We start from the raw sequence: 12,430 nt of genomic DNA on the forward strand, positions 1-12,430 counted from the left end.
TTCCCTGTCAGTGTCATTAGTACCGTGACAGAGTATATGTTTGGCACTGATCACTGTATTAGTGTCACTTGGTATCCAATTTGTCTGCCGCAATGTCAGTGTCCCGCTGTAAGTCGCTGATCACCACCATTACTAGTAAAAAAAAAAAAAATTAAAAATTAAAATTCTATAAATCTATCCCATAGTTTGTTATACTTATTGGGATTTATTTTTTTACCAAAATATGTAGCGGAATTCATATTGGCTTAAATTTATGAAGACATTAGATTTTTTTTACTTTTTTATTGAATGTGTTATAGCCAAAAGTAAAAGGTTTTTTCGAAATTTACAGTCTTGTTTATAGCGCAAAAAAAAAAAAATGCAGATGTGATCAAATACCACCTAAAGAAAGCTCTATTTGTGGGAAAAAAAGGACATCATTTTATTTGGGTACAGCATCACATGACCGGGCAACTGTCAGTTAAAGTAACGCATTGCAAAAAATAGTCTGGTCATGAAGGTGGGGAGTAAACCTCCTAGAGCTGAAGGTGGTTCATACAATAACTTTATATTTTTGGGTTTAGATACACATTCACATTTCTAAATTAGCACACAATACACTTACTGACCTCTTGTTGCTGGAAAATGTCTGTATATTTCCCCAATCCTAGCTTGCTGAACAGTTCGGGAAGGTCAGAACCTTTGAACGAACTATTTAAGTTACAACCATTGCTTCCAGTTAGAGAGGAGATACAATCCATGTAATTACTGCTGCTAAGGTAGTGTTCTGCTGTGAATCAGATAAAAGAAGAAAGGTTACTACTAGACATGTGCACACTGAAATATTTCGTTTCGGAATTTCGTTTTCGTCCGAAAAAAAAATTTATTTAGTTACTCCCGAAATTCGTTTTTATATATTTCGTTTTTCGTTAAAAATTGCATTCGTCCGAAAATCCAAATTAAGGTCGAATCTGTCATTGAAGGCTTATGGTGTCTGTCGAATGTTCAAAGAAGATTCGACGGAGCAGCTAAACTGTACGACACTGTATAGTTTACCTGCTCTGTTGAATCTTCTTAGAACTTTCAACAGACACCATAAGCCAAAGTACGTGTGTACTTAGTTCTAGCTATGTTACTGCTCCTCCTCTTTTGTTACAATCAGCCAATAACATTCATCATCATCATTATTTTTATGTATCTTTTCTCCCCTACGTCGAATCTTTTCTCCCCTACGTCGAATAATCTTGGACTAATAGAGTTAAGGTTAGGCACATTCGACCACAGGTTTGATGGACACAGATTGTTATTGTCATCATCATGTCGAATCTCCTATCTATATCGAACTGTTGTAGCAACGAAAACTAAAATAAAGCATTTGTTTATGTCAGATCTTTTGTTTTTCGGATACTGCACTTTTTCGAAAATACCTGAAATTCGGACGAAAATGCATTCAGACGAAAACGAATGCACATGTCTAGTTACTACAGCCCCACGGGGTTGCACGAAAAAATAAAACTGTAGTGTGTACCTGGCTTTAGATCGACTTGGGCACAAGCGACATGTCAGATTTCTAGCATGTGATTTTTGCCAGTGGTTATAGCTGCTAGCAAGATTCATTGTGTTCTCCTAGAAGAGATGGTCTCCAGCTAAGAGAACACAATAGCTCTGCGGGAGGGATCCCCCATCAACACTGTGTTGCAGGAAAGAACATTGCATAATCTATGGCCTGCCTTACAGGTAGTAGTGGGGAGTTGTGGTGGTAGTGTACAAAAGCTGGCCATACAGGGATTTTTTTTCAAACTGAACAGATTCTCCCATCCACACAAGCGGGGTGGCTAGAGGAATCCTCTCTACTGTGCTATTGTATTCTGACAGCAGGGACAACTCCACCTGCAGAATACACTGATCATCACTGCTGAACCGGACACATTTTGATCCATCTATGTCAGATTGAGATTTAATATTCTATTTAAACTATTGTTTTCTTTTAAATATTGTGCAAGGTTTTGGACAATAGTCAGGGCAAAAAGGCTTGGGTTGAGTCAAATTTAGCAAATGTCTTATCAGATTAAGGTGGTTGGACATACTTTACTCAGAAAGCAGCGACACATTACTGCATTACCCACACTATGGGGCAGCTGTACAGACTAATAGATTTAGGCTGTATTATGCAGTGCCGGTTGTGTGGCACTTTTAAATGTGAATTTTCTTGCATTGAAATAAAATTATATGTGGTTCCCAATGAAGGCTTTCCTGTTTACTATGTGGTTCTGAGCATGTAAATGCAGAGGAGCTACAGGTAGACATGTGCAGTTCGTCTAGTTCCGAATTGAAATTCAGACAAATTTTCGTTTTTTTTTTTTTTTTTAAGGAAATTCAAACACATTTAGTTTTTTTAGGAAATTTGGACGCATCTGAATTTCCGAATTACAATAGTACCAAATTTAAACTAGTCCGAAATAACGAAAAACAAAATTCGGACAAAATGTGAATCGATTTGATTCGTTTTTGAATTCGAAAAGTTTTCCAAAGAGAATAAAATGGAATGGAAAATAAAGGAATAAAATAGAAAAATAGAATAGAGAATATAACAGAAAGTAAGATAGAATATAATATAGTAAAACAGAACAAAATAGAAAATAACAGAATAGAATAGAATTTCAAAGAATAAAATAGAATATAACCATCTTCTGAAATTCAAATAGAATAAATTGGAATACATACGAAAAGAATAGAATAGACTATAATAGGAGAAAATAGAATTAAAAAAAACAATAGAATAGAAAGACTATAACCATTTTCCAAAATTCAAATAGAATTAATTCAAATTTGAATATAATAGAAAAGAATAGAAAATAACAGAATAGTACGGTATAATAAAAAAAAAAAAAAAAAAAAAAAAAACAGAAAAGAATAAAAATATAACTATCTTCCGAAAATTTGAATAGAATAAAATCGAATTTGAATAGAAAAGAATAAAATAGAACAAATAGAAAAAGAATAGAATTAAAAAAAATAGAATAGAAAGAACATAACCATTTCCCAAATTTCAAATAGAAACAATTTGAATAGAATAGAAAATAGATTAGAATAGGAAGATGGTTATATTCTATTGCATTCTATTTTATGTTTTTTTCTATACTATTCTGTTACTTTCTATTCTATTCATAATGATTCTATTTGAATTTTGGGAAACGGTTATATTATTTCTATTTTATTCTATTGTTTTTTTAATTATATTCTTTTCTATTCTATTCTTTTCTATTTGAACTTCAGAAAATGGTTATATCCTATTTTATTCTTCTTTTTTTATTCTATTAATTTCTATTCCATTATATTCAATTCTTTTATTTTCTGTTATATTCTTTACTATTTTATTATATTTTTTTCTATTCTATTTTATTTTCTTTGGAAAATGGAAAACTATTTGAATACTATTCTAAATTGATTCAAAGTCTATTCAAATTCCGAAAATTTTAAATTGATTTTAATACTAACAAAAAGATTTCCAAAAACAAATTAAACAGATTAAACAAATCTAACTAAACAAATTTATGTAAACAAATCGAAACAAAATTTCAGAAGGAGGATTATATATCATTTTAGTCTATTTTTTATTCTATTCATTTCTATGCCATTATATTTGATTCTTTTATTTCTGTTATATTCTTTTCTATTTTATTGTATTTTTTTCTATTCCTTTATTTTGTATTCTATTTTATTCTCTTTGTAAACTATTCGAAAACTAAAATTCGAATCAATTACGAACAAAACTAATTCCGAAAACAAATTAAATGGATTAAACTAAATTTAACTAAACAAATTTATGTAAATAACAAATCAAAACACATTTGTTTATTCTGCACATGTCTAGCTACAAGTATTTCACCAGGTGTCGCAGAGCTGGGAGGAGTGGTATTTTGCAGGGCCAGGTGGAGTGGCATTTTTTTATTTTGAGTGCATATTGACCCATAGCTCTCAGGTCCAATATCTGGTTAGTGTAGAATGTGAATTTCATGGCGGTGATCACAGTTTAATGTAGAAACACAGGATATGGCACTTCCTTTATGGGGGAAGAGAGCACTTGTGATTGCATGGACAATAAATGTGGGACTTTTTAACTCAAAGCACTATAGTTTGCACTAATCATATGTGGATTATATGTACATGCAGTTTGTTAATACTTGTATGCGTTTTTTACATGTGCTTGCTATACAGGTTTATGTTTTTTATTCATCTTGGGTAACAGTGTGGGCTTCCAACACCTAGTTGGGAGCAGCATTGGGAACACAGGGCATTTGAACACATTTCCTTAGTGTTGTTTTCTTACTTTTATATGGTGAAAGAAAAACTTACCAGATTTATTTTGTTTTCGCTTAGGGCTGCCAATAGATGACGAGTAGTCATTATGAGATGAATCAATGCCGTTCCTTTCCCTCCAGTTATCAGAGTCACTGCCACTGCCAAGCTGTTCCCTACTGTTTGACCGGGACAGGGACATTGAAGGTGCCTGTAAGAAGCAATGGAAAAAAAAAAAATATGGTACCATTTTCCAAGAATCACATTTAGAATGGGATCACCAATGAGCGACAGCTACCATACTATTCCTAGCACAATGAATAACTGGAATTAAAACTCTGAGCTTGAGGCCTATGCAGTTTATGGAATGTATTTTCGGGTAAGCAGCATTATCATTTTGTAGCATCCTCCTAGTTCAGAGTAGGCTGCTAGGTAAATTTAGTTAGCTCCTCTGTAAACAGTGGAGCAGGGGTTGACTACTTAGGGTTTCACAGGGAGGCTGTTGCTATTCCCCCATCTTCTAGAGCCTTCATCCCTTGTGAGGTGTGCCCAGAAGGTAGAGGGGGAGTCCATAAATACTCTGAGGCCTGGCATCAGAGCAAAATTCCTGGCCCAGTCCTGCAGGAGGAGAGCTCTGTGCAGGGGCTCTGCCCCTGTGGCAGGAAAGCTATAGGAGTCAGAGTGAAGACAATGAAGTCCCAGCAATGTTTAGCTGGGGGGCCTACCAAAGAATCTTTGTCCAGAGACTGAGCTGAGACAGGAGGAATATGGTGGGAAGAAGTCCAACTACTCTGTGGCTGAGTGAGTAAACGATCCCCCTTTACCAAAGAGAAGTGACTGGGGTGCTTTAATTTCCCAAAGGAGTTCAGGTCGCCAGTAGTGCAAGGAGCCCTGTGGGATATTTCTTTTGTAAGTCCAGTGCAGCCAGAAGTCATGCAAAACAGCCATAAGTGTGCAGTACAGCCAGGAGGTTATGCCATACAGCCTGAAGTTTGTTAACAGCAGCCAGAAGCCAAGCAGTCCTCAAGTTGTACAGTTCTACAGTGCCGGGGTATCCCATGCTCCTGATCACTATCAAATTTCCTGTTCCAATAAACAAAAACAAAAAAAAACCCTAAAAAGAAACTCCCAGACTGATCTTTTGAGCCAGAGGAAAAAGTGCAAAAATGCTATGTGCCTGGCTGTGTATGCTTGGGGGGGGGGGGGGGGGGGGAATAGGACCAAACCACAAGTGGCTCCTATGGTGATAGCGCTTCAATTTACTTTCGCTTAATAAAAATTAAAAGGCATGTTCCAAACAGACGCACAGCACAATAAAAACTATGTTTTTTTATTGGAAGTGAGAAAGGCTTTAAACCTACTATGTGTGTGGAATTTACTGCTACCAGTGGCCTTACTAGGAAGATTTCATCTCATTTCCTGTTCAGGTGACAGATGGAACAATAAGCAAAGGGGAACTTTCCACAACAGAATACAGGTATTTAACCACTTCAATACAGGGCACTTATACACCTTCCTGCCCAGACCAATTTTCAGATTTCAGCGCTCTCACATTTTGAATGACAATTGCGCTGTCATGAGATGCTGTACCCAAACAAAATTTGTATTTTTTTTCCCCACAAATAGAGCTTTCCTTTGGTGATATTTGATCAACTCTGGGGTTTATTTTTTTGCGTGACAAAAAAAAAAAAAAAGAACGAAAGTTTTGAAATGATAAAGAAAAAAGTCTTTGTTTCTGTTACAAAATTTTGTAAATAAGTTTTCTCCTTCACTGATGAGGTGACACTTATATGCAGCACTGATAGGTGGCACTGATGGGCACTCATAGGCGGCACTGATAGATGGTACTGTTGGTCAGCACTGATCAGAGGTGCTGGCAAGCATCAGCCCCTGTCAGGAGAGCAGCCGATCGGCTCTCCTCTACTCGCGTCTGCCAGCGCAAGTAGAGGAAAAGGCGATACATGGCTTTTCCTGTTTGCACTGTGATTGGACACAGCTGATCACATGGTAAAGAGCCTCCGTCAGAGGCTTTTTACCTAGATCTGAGATGCGGTGCGTCAGACTGACACACCACCAATTGTTGCACTGCACGTCAGCTTGTTATCCTGCTGGACCTTGTATGGTGCCCAGTCAGAATAACTGAACCACTTCCCGGCCATCATTCTGCTATTGGCCAGGCGGGAAGTGGTTAAAGGATACTTCACCCTTTGTAACATGGTATACCCATATTCAGAGTGTAAGATGTTACAGATGCACTGGTCCCCACTCCCCCATTCTGACAGCTAGCGGGGGGAATTCCCCCCCCCCTGCTATCAGTCACAATCTGCATAAAAAGCGGCCGCGTCATCCATTCGCAGTGTTCTGTGAATGGGAAAACTACAAGTTTCTGACAGCCTCTGCGGCTGTCGGCTTGTAGTTCTCAATGGACTACCACAGAACTGTGGTAGTCCATTAAGTCTTCCCATCACAGTGAAACTGCAGGCCATATCAGGGGTACGGCCAGACAGATACACAGTCTGCAGGACCGTGGCATTACACCCACGATCTACTAACCATGGGTTCAATGCTTTACAGGTCCATTACAAAAAATAAAAAATGCATATTTTTTTACCTGCAAAACATTGTGCATTTTTTTATTTTTTTTTTGTAAAGGTGAACTTATCCTTTAAAACTTGACAGAACAATTTCTTGAAATGGTCATAGCATTAAGGGCCAGCTGAATTTCCAGCTTAAATCAGCTAAATACATTTCCGCAGCATCAAAGCAAATGCTATGCTAAGTCTTACAGAAAATATTCTTTAGAAAGCAGCCACAGCCTAAGTAGAATCACCTGTCCCCTGCCAAAATGCTATAAAAAAGGTTCCTTGCGCTCTCTCTGCAGATGGTCCAACACCCCCCTTGGCTGAGTCACAGCTAGAGCTTTCCAATCAGCAAAGCTCAATGGTGAGCTATAGCTGTGACTACAGAGGGGACGAGCCCTTCAAGCTGCTGGGGGGGGGGGGAGGCTTTACCACTCAGGCTGTGGCTCGATGACAACGATGATAACAACAACGATGATAACGACAACGATGACACCTTTTGTTTTGATGGCACTAGAATTTAGCCGATTTTATCTGAAAGTTCAGTTGTGCTTTCAAATCCGTCAGATTCTAACTCTGTTTATCAAAAACTGGAAACCAAAAAGGTTCAGTGATAGGCTTTAAAGTAGGGGTGTCCAACCTGGGGCCCAAGACGCTATAAATCCCAGATAGCAAGGATAACTTGCCACAAATTTGTGGCAGTGTTGAATTGTATGTTTGATAACTTGCTGCACATTTTCACTGGCAAGTTGTACACTTGCAGAGCACTTGAAGCACAAGTTCTAGTTGACACTTTTCCAATTTGTAGCGAATTTGCGTGGCAAGTCTAGCAAGAGCAAAGTAGCAGTTGTGAGTCTATAGCAAGAGCTCTGCAAGTCTACAGCATTAAAATTCAGCCACCCCTGTGGTGGGATGACTATAGCACAACATAACAACCAGAACTTGCAGAATGTTTGCAAAGAAAGTTGATCTGGATTCATGCAATGCGAACTTGGCAAGTCTAGCAATAGCTTATCAAGTCATTTTCAAACTTGGAGCACAATGTCTTGCTATCTGGGATGTAGCCCAACACAAAATCATAAAAACTTACCTAATAATGTTTTTTTGGTATCTTTTGTAAAAATGTGTTACACTTATGAAATTCGACAGTCTCTTTACTGGACTTTTAGAAGTTTTATCTTCTCAGAGAAAAATATCCCATTCTTGACAATCACGCCTTATTCATTTTTGTGAAAAACTATTTTCAAGGATGAAGCTCACGAAGGGCAAAATTAGAACCATGATATCTGATGAGCACTTTGAGCATTCTTTGAGAATCTCTACTACATTCATCAAACCAGATAAATTGATGTAGAAATAAAAAAAAGTGTCAAATATCGCACTCGTTTCATGATGCCCTCTTTTACTTTTATAATAAAAAATAAAATATAGTGCAAAAAAAAATATGAAGTTTTATTACTCAGATAGGTACATTATCTATATCAGGGAACGTTAACTTGTGGCCTGCCCAAGTTTCTGCTCATCAGCTTTCCTTATTGTTAGTGTATTATGTGTGATCCAAGACCATTCCTTCTCTTCCAATGTGGCCCGGGAAAGTCAAAAGGTTTGACACCCCTGCTTTAAAGCATCGATAGGCATGACACAATCACCCAGTCTGGCCAATTATGTTTAAATTGGAAAACCACCATATCTACGAGCAGTGTATGGTCTCTGTAGACACCTCAGAAAACAATTGATCTTAGAGAACAATATTTTCTTGGATGGATTTCCCAAACTAATTGCTATAAAATAAGACTGGCCCAGGAGAGGCAATACAAAAGTGTGTGTGTAATATATAAATTATATATATATATATATATATATATATATATATATATATATATATATTTTTTTTTTTTTTTTTTTCACACACATACACACACAGTATGTCATAACTGACCAAAAATAAGCCAATTGGCAATTAAATTTCCCCCTCATCCCCGAAACATGTCTTAGCCATAGCAGATGGTGGATGAGTATGGTGTCACCAAGACCTGATAGTAGACTCTTAAGGTTGCCAGTTTTCATTCTAATTATTGCTTTGTTTACATGCTAAATTAAAATGTATAAAAAAAAATATTGTATTACATAAAGCTGTAATAAAGTATATTTTATTACACAAAGAGCATAACAAAATAAAAGATGCATACTTTATGAATAATAATTTTCTGAGAAACAAACACATGCTGGAAAATATGCAAGAGCTGCTTTCTGAAAGAAGACATGGAATTTGAATTAACAGCTGCAATAGCAGGACTATTGTTTGAGATTTATAATTAAAAAAAAATGTTATAAACATTCCCAATGTTGTACATACAGAAAATATGGGATATTCTAAGGCTATGGTATAGTTATTACAACACAGCACAAATCTATTTACAGGCAATTGGCTCTTCTTAAAGAATTGTGTTTAAATTATAAAAATATTTTTTTTTTAAATAGCTTTCTAAAAGAAAGAATAAAAACATTACAAATACTTATTTTAAAAAAAGTATGCAGGTATTTAAGACCAACACATGGCTTTTTACAAAGTTGTTTTTTACTTTTAACAAGCATTGATGTCCCGATTTCCTACACTATGTGAAACCTTCAACATGTCTATTGCAGCCTGGTAAAAGCTTATCTAAAGCTAAAGCCAGCACTCCCAAACTGCAGCTAAAGGGTCTTTAATGAATGCTGCTTAGAGCTGATTAAATGCTTTGTAAAGCCTACTGATGATTCACGGGCTAGTGTCCTGGAAGCCAAAGAGCAAATTTTCTCATGTTTAAGGTCCCACAGTTAACTGGTAGTGGTAACGCTTGACTGCAATGTGATACCTCATATGTCGTACTCATAGTTGGCCTGTATGAGACATGATTTGCTCGTCTCAGTTCTTTTATGGTCTCTGCAGGCATGGACTTGGAGAATCCCAGACCACTCCAAGTGTTTGTTGGAGTTCTGACTTCTGTCACCACAGGTTTCTTAAGCATTGCTGTGGCAGGGAAGGGAAAAAAAAAGAAGATTGTTGTATTATAGAATTGCAATAAAATAAAAATACAGTTTCACTAGATCTGAATGCCCTACTGCATTTTCAAGCTTGTACAAAAAAACAGGGGAAAAGGTCAATTACAGCCTATAAATTGCAAACTTGCAACCTCAAACTTGCAAAAATACCCTCAATTATCCTGCCATCAGGCCCAGGATTGTAAACCCTCAGTAAATTTACTGACAGTTTCTAAAAATCTGTGATCTTTACAGTGGTCAGCAAATGTTCGTTAGATAAATTTTATGCCAGTAAAAATCAATCTTTTTTTAACAGGAAGGTTAGTGTAAGAAAACACCTTGACAGCTTGATGCAGCACCAGCAGCTACTTACCCAGGCAGAGATTGGAACCAGTTGGGGTTATTTTTAAATAGAAGCAGGTTGGAGGCAGTGGCCTCATTTGCCGATCCTGCTCCTCTAGTTCCAGCTGTGAAGTTATGTCAACTGTGGTCCACCTGCTGCCTCTGCATAGATAAGTAGTTGGAACCCAGTGCTTGCCTGGCAGCAACAGCTCCTGACGTCTGTGCCCACTACCTGACATGCCCTGCAGTTACACTATACTCTCCTACTGAGTAACCTATACTGCTCTTCTGCAGCCACAGTTCTTTATCAGGTACGGTCAAGAAGGGGGATTTGGGGGTGGGAGTAGAGCACTGTACTGGGGGAGGTGGCAATTTGGGGGAAATAGGGACACCCTTGTACATTGCAAGCTTTAACGTAGTACACCCCTGAACTCTGTACACAGCGCAACCCTGAACCCTGCACTCTATGTAGCACACACTTGAACCCTGCCGGCATATTTTTGGTATTAAATGCCCCTTTAAGACTCTTCCACTGTTGGTGCAGAAGGGGATACTGCTGCATCCTGAATGTGTTTTTTTTTCCCCCAGACGATTGGGAACTCTGAAATGAAATGTTGTGGTGTCACAATCGTAAGCCAAACATTTGCAGCGATGCTGCCGGTGAAACTGAAACTTTGAAATGTTGAGTTAAAATTGCCACACACTGAAGCAAAGCATCAAGGCTATGACAATGTGTATTAACCCAAGCAGCTGTTATGTTCATTTAGAGGTAGGTTGGTCAGGGAGCGGTTCTGTTTAATCATCCTCTTTTAGGACACTTCCACTATTAGACGCAATCTGGTCATGCCCATTGCTCTCTCTTTGGCATGTACAGTATAAGAAAACTGTTTTTCCAACTGTATCCCAGCAGGGTGGCTGATAATTTGTCATGCTGTGTTGACTTTTTAAATGTAAACCATGCCAATTACCTGTTACGGGTATGATCAGTGTTTACAGATTGCGTTTATACTGTTTAAATATCGATTGCTTTAGTTTCTAATAGGAGTTCTGTCATTTTTTCAGGTTGTAAGTAAAAATGTGCCCCCTCAGTAATAAAAGTTGTGGGAGGTTGGCAACCCTGATCAGGTCAACCAGCGTGGTTACCAAATATATGATCATGTGACAGCCTAACATGGGGTTGACAAACAAACTTGCCACCTTCTTCAAAGAGGCATCATGAAAGCAGAAGCCAACATCCTGCAGCTGTCACAACTTAACCCTTTCATGACTAAGCCTATTTTTGAAATGTGGTGTTTACAAGTTAAAATCCGTATTTTTTGCTAGAAAATTACTTAGAACCCCCAAACATTAGGTATATTTTTTTAGCAGAGAATCTAGAGAATAAAATGGAGATTGTTGCAATATTTTATATCACACGGTATTTGTGCAGCGGTGTTTTTAACGCAAATTTTTGGAAAAGGGACACTTTCATGACTTTTAAAAAATTCAAACAGTAAAGTTACCCCAATTTGTTTGCATAATGTGAAAGATGATGTTACGCCGAGTAAATAGATACCAAACATGTCACGCTTTATAATTGTACGCACTCGTGGAATGGCGACAAACTACGGTACCTAAGAATTTCCATATGCGACGCTTTAAATTTTTTTTACAGTTACCAGGTTAGAGGAGGTCTAGTGCTAGAATTATTGCTCTCACTCTGACGATCATGGCGATACCTCACATGTGTGATTTGAACACCGTTTACATATGCGTGCGCGACTTCCGTATGAGTTTTCTTTGCTGCGCGAGCTCGCGGGGACGGGGGCGCTTTAAAAAAATTTTTTTTCTTATTTATTTTATTTATTTTTAACTTCATAAATTGTGTTTAAAAAAAAAAAAAGTTTTGATGACTTTTATTGCTGACACAAGGAATGTAAACATCCCTTGTGACAGTAATAGGTGGTGACAGGTACTTTTTATGGAGAGATCGGGGGTCCAAAAGACCCCCCATTCCTCCTTTACACTTCAAAGTATTCAGATCGCAGAAAAAGGAGATTCTGAATACGGTGTACTTCTTTAAAACCGGCGCCATTGGCAGCTGAGTAAACGGGAAGTGACATCATGACGTCGCTTCCGCGTTTACAATTTGAAGGCTGGAACAAAGCCGCCCACAGCTTCGTTTCAGCCCGCCCCCAGCCGTCGGAGGCATCGGATTGGTCACTGAGCCT

General features: G+C 37.7%; 1 protein-coding gene across 3 annotated transcripts in view; it reads right to left on the bottom strand.

Annotated features, from left to right (window-relative positions):
* The window catches only part of BICC1 (BicC family RNA binding protein 1), a 354,730-nt gene that overhangs the window by 21,399 nt on the left and 320,901 nt on the right, over positions 1 to 12,430 (bottom strand). For 2 of the 3 annotated variants that reach the window (XM_073596315.1, XM_073596316.1), the window contains exons 17-19: positions 9,713 to 9,867; positions 4,336 to 4,489; positions 609 to 769 (exon numbers count right to left, since the gene is read on the bottom strand). In XM_073596315.1, the coding sequence (XP_073452416.1) occupies positions 609 to 769; positions 4,336 to 4,489; positions 9,713 to 9,867 (470 nt within the window). The remainder of the gene's footprint in view (positions 1 to 608; positions 770 to 4,335; positions 4,490 to 9,712; positions 9,868 to 12,430) is intronic. The other variant, XM_073596317.1, reaches the window with a different exon arrangement.

This window comes from Aquarana catesbeiana, linkage group LG08 (assembly GCF_042186555.1).
Source record: "Aquarana catesbeiana isolate 2022-GZ linkage group LG08, ASM4218655v1, whole genome shotgun sequence".
Taxonomy (NCBI): domain Eukaryota; kingdom Metazoa; phylum Chordata; class Amphibia; order Anura; family Ranidae; genus Aquarana; species Aquarana catesbeiana.